Genomic DNA, 8,598 nt, shown 5'->3' on the forward strand with positions numbered 1-8,598 from the left:
TCTTTTGTTTGATTAAAGTTTCTGTGTGGGGCGATACAACGTTCCCTATTCCCAATTCCCAAAAAGGAGTTACACTCAAGCAGGCACGTGCATCGTGCCTCTTAAATGTTACCATGGTTACAGTATTGTACGGTTCGGTCTACCGTTCCTGCTCCTGCCGATTCTGATTGGTCAGCGGTTCTTAAATGACTGCTGGCCAATGAGCATTCTCGTCCCCAGTGGCCGCGCTCCTTTTGGTCAGCATCAAGAATCGTGATCTCTGGCCAGACTCGATTTTCTGGGCATGCGCAGAGTATTCGTTTCGTATTCTCAGCCATATTTGTCGGATTTGACGGGAAGTCAATGAAAAGAGGACTTCCGGTGTTGGACCCGCCCAGAAGTCGCGATTCTTGATGCTAACCAACACGAGCACGGCCTCTGGAGACGATAATGGCCAACGAGGGTTTGTATCTTGATCTCTGGGCCCTATGCGCATGAAACCCTGAATGGCGCTTTCCTTTTCGCAGTCACGGCAAATGTATGGCTGGATTGGTATTCGCCCACTTGACAGTGAAGGAGAGCTACACAATAGCATATAAATAGAATCTGATATAGAGCACAACCGCATCACTTGTGCAGACTTGAATTATTTTTCTTTTGAGGTCAGGAACATTCTAACTTTGAAAATACGAGGTAGCCGTTAGCCGCAAAGGAAAAATACACCACGCGAACTTCAGAATAATGTGTAACAACACCAAGCTCGCATGCTCTATAAGAGAAGAAAACGCTTGGCGGTTCCCTATGTCAACAGGGCTGCTTGGCTTTGTCTTGGGGATGTCATGTTTTGGTGTAGCAATGAAACTGTTGGAATATGAGAACAGCCCGAGCCTGCCTCCAAAGCTGGTTGGAATTCCTGTGAGTATCATGAAAAAGTAAAGCTCAGTAATCGACTCTTTTATCTATAGTGTTAAGAAGAATAGACCTTAATTATTTTGCATGATCGTGTCTACAGGTGTACTGTGAAACTAAACGTATTTAGGGTTTCAATACCGATATTGCATCTTGTATTTCTCACCTTAAAAATGCTGGGCACGGCAGAATCGAAATACGTATGTTTATGAGAGAATCTTCTTTAAAAGATTCCGCTTTGCCACTAAGGAAGATCTACTTTGCAATTTCGTGCACTCAGATCGCTCAAGGGCCAAACGCTTTATATTATCAGAATCAAACATACAACGGATTACGTTATATCCACTCGCGCTTAGACAAAGAAAGAAAACAAATACAACTTGAAAAGAACAATTATCGACTTTGTATCAGTTACATGAACAATAATTCGACTTCTCACTAATTAAAGTAAATGTTCTTCACTGCTCATAAATTAGTTAGTTACTTCACCGCTCAAAATGTCATGTCTCATTGTGATATTCGCCAGGCTAAGCAAAGAGCATTCGATGAAAAGATATTTGAGAAGCCGTACGGGACTTGGAAGAAAAGAAATCTTTAAGATATATCGCTCAGAACACGTTTTCAATTTGCTGATACAATTTAAGAAGCTGAAAATTAAAAGCCTCGGCGTAAATAAAGCAGTAATATAGGTCATAGAGCACATCAGAGAACAGAGGAACCAGTAAGTATATTGCAAGCTTTAAAGCTGACAAGGACTAACAACCATGCAATATCTAAGTTGATAACTTTTGATGTTTTTTAGAAGAGGTAAAGCATTTGATGAGCCTTCTTTTTCACTGATACAAGTTTACTTTTCCTTCCTGTACAGATGTTAGGTGCAGGGATAGCGGGAATGGTCGGGGGAAGGATGAGAAAACACTGGCTGGTAAGAAAAAAAAATCAAAAAACTGATTTGCATTTCATCGACTTGTCCTGGAAACTATCACAAATCAACACGCGTAGCTATCTTGTACGCTTTACCGTTGTCACGTATGAGGCGATCTTTTTATTTGGAAGCAATCGCTCTTTCTTTAGCGCGTTTGTGCATCTGGAAACCTTCCAAGAAGAAAAAAAGCACAATAATGACTTTCATTTCACTCCTCCGGCTACGAAATGGACTTACCTCGTTCCCAGGCTCTCTCTCCTTTGCCTCCGTTGTCGACAAGGGAAGCAAAGAGAGAGAGAGAGAGCCTGGTAACAAGGCTGAAAACGGACCGTTTCGGCGACAAGATATTTTCCACGGTTTACATCAGAAATCAGTTCTGAGATGAACAAATTCAATATTTTGATGAAAGCTTATTTGATATTGGAAAACAATGAAATGTTCTCTAACTTCACTACAAGTTTAGCTTTCAAAATAATGAGAATGTTCCATGATCTGATCAGTTTGTTATCTTTTCTTTTCAACAGGTTTCCCTGCACACTATCTTTTGCTTAATAGCAGGCGTGCTGAGTCTTCACCTCGTGTTCTTATTTCTCGGACGAGAGTCCGATTCCAGAGAGATATACAAAGCAAAGTGTCAATCAAACTTCAAGGGCTCATGTGAGTTTGTTATTGTGCCGTTGTTGCTACGGTTTAATTCTTTCCCAGCTACTAATTACTCACAACTGGATTGTCACCCACGCTTGCAGTTGTTGAAAATCCATTTCCTTTGATTTCTAGGCATAGATTTAGGACTTGATCATGTGAAAAACGTTTTTCATTCCTGGTGATCAATTTTCAACATTTTTGTTTCTAATCAGGAGCGAACCTTTTTGCTCGAGAAACCCCAAAGGTGACTTGTATTGGAACGGAGTGATCCCCCAGGGTTACCCGCTCTGAGAGTAGGGTGACTGCGAGGAAGGTTAGAGCGGAGGTGGCAACTTTTTCGACGCAAATACTTTGCCTATTTTTGCGCCGCTTGTTGAGCAAGCGAGAACACGTACGCCCGGATGTTTCAGCCAGATCAGCACAGACTTTTCACATCAGTACAAATTCTTGGTAGTATATGGCTTGGAGGAATGGAGACACCGCCTTCTCCCATATGGATAGTTGGAAGGCTAATCTCATGCGTGTTTTCTTTCAGCTTACTGTCACAGGTATTCGGCAACTATTGCAATGTCAGCGCTGTCTGTCCTGGCCACCACACTGGCTCCGTTGGGAATTCTATCTCATGTCGTTACTAGACGCGTACCAGGATATAACGAGAACGAGGTACAGGTAAGATTTTTCAGACGAGATGACCACATGAAATAGTGTCGTTACTATCTTGAAAGGGTTTGAAAGACTGCTGCGTAACAAGCGTAGTGGGAGTTTGGGGCGAAAGCACAAAATCGACGGAGAGGAGGTGGGGTGGTGGGGCTAGCGAAGAACGTTCCCTCGCGCGGACAGAATACGGAAAAGGTTGTTTTGTTCGTACGGGGACGCTTGTTACGTAGACTTTAGAGGCTATTTTTGTTCTCTGACTTAATTTAAATTAGCTCAAAGCCACATGACCAAGAGGTTTATCAAAAGACCGTCCAAAAACTAATTTGTTTTTACTTTGCGCTCCAGTTGGTTAAGAATAATTGTCTACCGTACCTTAACCAATCAGAACAAAGATTCTGGGTTTTCAACCAATCAGAGATTGGGAATCGCAGTCAGTATCGCGACTCGCTGAGCAACAGTCACATGAGATCTGATTGATTTATTTTGTTGTTTAGGTTCTTTTTTATTGGTCAGACCTGATTACTTTTTAGAAAAACCGTCCTATCACTACTTACGGCAATTAGTTGCAGAACATACCGAAAAAAGAACCAAATGGACAACAACAACAACAACAACAACAACAACAACAGCACTTAGATTTACAGAGAGACTATTTAATTGTTCAGTCATATATTGGGGAATTATATCAGATGAAATGAAAATTAATCAAATAAATATTCTAGTTTATATTTTTTGTTACGTCGGGTATGGAAAATGAAAGACCCTCTGTGAAATCTCCGGACGCAAAATACCCATAACTTAATGTTTTTTTTTTTGTTTACTGTTAATCGTCTTTTAAGTTTAGTTACTCACTCGACTGCGGTGTATTCGACGAAATTTTCAAACGATGTAAAAGTAAGTTGTGTGATTTTTTCTTAATTTTCCAAAGGAGGCAAACAATCCAACTTTAGAAAGTCGTCGTGATCCAGAATCGGCGCCAGAGAGAACAGACGAGCGGAATCCACCGCGGCAACTTCAACAAGCTATCGATCGCGCTCCAACGCATCACACACGTAGAGATCAACCTAAGCAAAACCAACGGCATCTTAACTATTACAACTATCATGGAAATTCGCAACTTCCCGCCAGTCATCATCACAGGCAAGCTTTCAATATCCACCACCATCGCGATCCAAACAGGTACATCAGACAACTGTATCAACAACGAAACTTGCCTCTAATTATAGCAGCACACAACTGCTCGTTGGAACAGAGTCATATACCACCTGCTCAGAGATTACAGCGGGGCTTATCAAATACAACAGATAGCTCGTTTGCGTAAAAGACGGTGCGAGTTCCGAACCGCACCTGGAAAAGAGGAGAAGTCTGAAATTTTAAAGGATTATGTACATAATAACCGTAGTTACAGTTCGGTGTTGACTAATTCTTAGCTTGTAGAAAAGACTTGGCAGCAAAATTACCCAACAAATTTGCCAAAACTGGGGATTTGTTCACACTTGCTTAACAGAGCTTAAATGTTAATAAACATATTAAGATGAAATCCGATAGGAAATTGAGCAATTTCAGTTTTTTATGGACAAAAACGTTAAGTATATTACAGTCCTTCTTGCATTTTCTAAAAGCTAAAGATGTAAATAGATGTCTGAAATGCACCAAAATCAATTTCCCAACAGTGTTATTTCAGTAAAAGCCCTTCGTTGCAGATTTAACTTAAGGTAGCCTTAGTTTAGTAATCAGTCTACTAAGCCTAACTCGTAGCTTATCTTGAAAGTGTCTTCTTTGCACAGCCCATTACGCTTGACGCTTTGAATTACCTTGAATGTTTGATCGTTTCTGGGCTATAAGCGCTCAAAACTAATATTATGGGTGTTTTTAACGGGTTATACTGTTGCTATGGTAACTTGTTATATCACGAAAATGATCATAACTTGTTTACCAATCATTGGTCTTTAAATTCGTTTGATAAAGATATTGAGTGGTAGTAATGACCCGTCAAAGTATAAGCGATAGAAAGTACTGGACACTACAATTAGTCAGCTCGAGTCAAGATTCGGTACTCAAATTCCATTCGCAGATTATTCAACGTATCAAGGCACGTTACAGACTCTTCACTTTTCACTGATCACACTATCGTTCCTACTTCACTGATCTTGCATTTTTGTTTGCCGTTCTTGAACCCATATTCCCGTGTTGGCGCGTCTTCAAATGCAGTCTCATAGTCTGTAGGATACTGGCTGCTGTTCTTTGATTGACATTTACGCTTCTCCCTTTCCGGTCTTAACATGGGTTTTCTTTCCGCGTGAGATGAATTTCCTAATGACACGATGGCGACATGATCACCACCCTGAAAGCAGAGAACATTCTTAGGGTTTTCGCAAATGGCTGTGGGGGGGGGGGGGGGGGGGGGCAAGTGGGCTGAATAAAACAAACGATTACGTAACCCAGCTTGATAGGTTACGGTAAGTTTAGCAAAATACTGACTACTTATTAACAGTGTTTGAGGTCTTTTTAAGACCTCGGGAAAATCTTAAACCGAGACCTTGGCGTATTGGCTAAGCGATAGCGAGGTCAATACGGCAGGGTCGAGCCATCTTGGCCCGAACAACCTTGGTCAATAAAGGATTTATTATGTGGAAAAAGAACATTATTTTCTTGCGGGACACAGTGGATAATCCCGAGAGGGCGAGATAGTGTCATCTTACCCGCTCTCGTAGCCAATCATAGCGCAGGATTTGGTTCATCTTGCCCGCTCACGGAGCTAGTCATATTATAATAATTAGCCATAAAACTCACCGAAACAGCGCAACAGAGTAGTTGGGACGACTCAATTACACCAGACAGCGAGATAGCCGCGGCTAGAATCAAGATACTTGTCAAGGCGATCATCAGAATTGATTCTGTATCGTATGGACAATGCACTGAAATGAAAGGAAGAGAATTAAATGAAATATAATGAAAAACGGTGGAAATCCGTCTTACAACCAACCGGCTGTTAATATGGTTCAACTTTATTTCGACCAATTTTCTTCCCCAAAGAAATCACTTAGTCGTTTTTTTTTTGAAGACCTCCTTTAACACGACTACAAGATGGTCTTATTATTAACGGGTTGCACTAGAACTCAAAAATTGCAAAGAACACAAAATCAGGAAAACGGCCAAAGAAGCAAGATTCTGGGTAACTGATGGAACCAAGCAGGACACAGGTGCCGGAGACGAGAGCACAAAAAGGGAATTGTAGGATGGTAAAAATAGTGGTTTCAGTTATATCTCCCTCAATGGAAACCATCAACTAGGTGTATACATTAGAATTTTTAGCCCTCACCGTGCGCACATTCACCCACAGATCTCCACGAGGTCAGCGCGATTCCCACGCACGCAGCCACGATTCCTCCGAGGATACACGAAATGACGGAAGCAGCGAGAAATAGCCCTGTCTGGTGACGAAACATCAAAATTTTAAGATGTTGATCCTTTAGCTCTCTTTGGGAAACTGCAAAGAACGTTGAAGGGGGGTGGGGGGTGGGGGAGCTTAATTGTCGTAATACTTCTATTCAGAACAAGAGAGCAAGTTGATAGTATGAGACACACGGACCGAGAGGAAGTCGAGGTCCATAATAAAAAATAAGTAAATAAAAAAAAAAAAAAAAGAACGAGGCCAATTTTCAGGCATCTTGACCGAACGAGCTTGATCAATAAGGATTTATTATATAAGATAAAGAATTTTTTCTTGAGGCACACAGCGCCTAATCCCGAGCGCCATCTTGCTCGCTTGGGTGGCCAATCACAGCGCAGGATTTGATTTATCTTGCCCAATCACGGAGCCAGCCACGTAATAAAAGCGATTAAGGGCAGCTCCCCTAGGGTCCAGCGTAGAAACATTCTGAGGACATTCAATAGCATATTATGTAATTTAAGCATCAGCAATAGTAATAACCGTGGGTAGATCTTACCACAAAGAATTTTCCAGTGATCCCTCCTGTTATTCCGAGAACTCCAGTGACGACGATCTAAAATAATCGTATGTGTTATTTAGTATTGATTGTTGCTTGGCATTCATGCCACTCAGTGGCATTGATTCCTCTGTTTAAATAATCTTTCAGCTTCAAGGGCTGAAATTTCACCAGTTTAGGGGCTCGCTACCGCTCAATAGTGTCATTTTTTCCGCCCAAAGCTAAATTCGAACTTATTAGTCTTTCCGTATGACCATAGCCAATAGACTTCTTACACAGTGTATTGTTATCAGAGCTTTCATTTTCCTTCAGTTGACTAGCAGTAGGAAGGCTTGGGACAGCCATAGACTCCTTGTCACTCGAATCTGATTCAACGACTCATCAGAGTCCGTGTCTAACAACAGTTATTGACACTCAGTTACTATAAGAAACCTCCAAAGCTGTCGTACAGATCACTTTCATTAGATGCTGTGACAACTCCTGATTGGGGAAAATTATCAACATGAAGACAGGGTGAAACGGATCAAAAGGTATTTTCTTACAGCTCAACTGACCAGTTATCAGGGTCCAATCAGTACGAAAAGACTCCATGCAGGGTGGGTCTATGAGAAATCAATAATCTTTTGTTTTGCTTTTACAACTAAGTATATACAATATCAGGAGTACCTGAACATTCTGCTAAAATGTGCTCGCTTAACCCATGTAATCTCGTTATGATTTGATTTTTTCCCGTTATGGTGTAAAGGTAAATTGATTTGAATTCGTTCGATCACAGTGATTAAGGTATTGTTACATTTCACAGCTGACGAAACACGCTCGGTTTCCCTAGACTTTGTTGTTAATTCTCTCTCTGCAAACAGTATTTTTTTATTCTTCTCTGGAAAAGATAAATAATTTCTTTATTCATTAATTTCCTTGTAAAATAACTCATTTCCAGAGGGATGAATCAAATTAGACCACGCAGAACTTACTTCTTTAATGTACTGATGTGTGAGGCTTTCATCCATATAGACTAGTATTTGTTTGCTAGCAATTTATTTCACAGATGGCGAATAAAGAAAAACAGTCAATTATTTTGGCTATGGTAATTTATTCAGTTGCAAGTCATTATCTATTCAAAGCCACTAATGTGTTTGTTCAACGCTTTTTTCTGCGATGTTCCATTTCACGCCGTGCTCTACATTTAATGTTTCTGTTCAATATGCAAGATTTTTTTCTCCTGTCACCCGCGGAGTTCGCCGGTTACGGTTTTTCGGTCATGATTTGCTCTATCATTAAAGTATCTTAAAGTTTATCTTCTTTTCTCGGCTAGTATTTATGATGGGATTTGCTGTCTTGTAGCCGTAAAGCAGTTCTATTAAAACAATAAATTCAGATCTAACTCTTTTTATAGAGTCTTTGTTTTAAATTGTTAATAAATGAACCAAGACGAAACTCATCAAATAAGCTGCTACGAATGAAACATAAGTTGCTACAAGAAAAATTTAATAAGAAGACAGTGATCAAATGCATGTATGAGATCAATTTTGAAGG

At 40.5% G+C, this 8,598-nt stretch overlaps 2 protein-coding genes across 5 annotated transcripts in view; one reads left to right on the top strand and one right to left on the bottom strand.

The window, feature by feature from the left end:
- Window positions 1-179: 179 nt before the first annotated feature.
- Window positions 180-5,055, top strand: LOC110041551 (uncharacterized). 2 transcript variants are annotated; one of them, XM_020746860.2, is made up of 5 exons: window positions 180-894; window positions 1,757-1,813; window positions 2,338-2,470; window positions 2,994-3,121; window positions 4,044-5,055. In XM_020746860.2, exons 1-5 carry the CDS (start codon window positions 721-723, stop codon window positions 4,434-4,436), a joined length of 885 nt encoding a protein of 294 aa, XP_020602519.2. In that variant the 5' UTR covers window positions 180-720; the 3' UTR covers window positions 4,437-5,055. The 2 variants fall into 2 exon arrangements, with proteins under 2 accessions (XP_020602519.2, XP_020602511.2); XM_020746852.2 differs by having other exon boundaries at window positions 183-894; window positions 2,994-3,127.
- Window positions 3,748-8,598, bottom strand: part of LOC110041565 (uncharacterized) — a 9,739-nt gene continuing 4,888 nt past the window's right edge. For all 3 annotated transcript variants that reach the window (XM_020746871.2, XM_020746878.2, XM_089274006.1), the window contains 4 exons: window positions 7,066-7,122; window positions 6,438-6,549; window positions 5,909-6,033; window positions 3,748-5,459 (listed from right to left, as the gene is read on the bottom strand). In XM_020746871.2, the coding sequence (XP_020602530.2) occupies window positions 5,238-5,459; window positions 5,909-6,033; window positions 6,438-6,549; window positions 7,066-7,122 (516 nt within the window). In that variant the 3' untranslated portion in view covers window positions 3,748-5,237. The remainder of the gene's footprint in view (window positions 5,460-5,908; window positions 6,034-6,437; window positions 6,550-7,065; window positions 7,123-8,598) is intronic.

This window comes from Orbicella faveolata, unplaced genomic scaffold (assembly GCF_042242905.1).
Source record: "Orbicella faveolata isolate gen_17 unplaced genomic scaffold, um_ofav_v1 contig_1, whole genome shotgun sequence".
In the NCBI taxonomy this organism is placed as follows: domain Eukaryota; kingdom Metazoa; phylum Cnidaria; class Anthozoa; order Scleractinia; family Merulinidae; genus Orbicella; species Orbicella faveolata.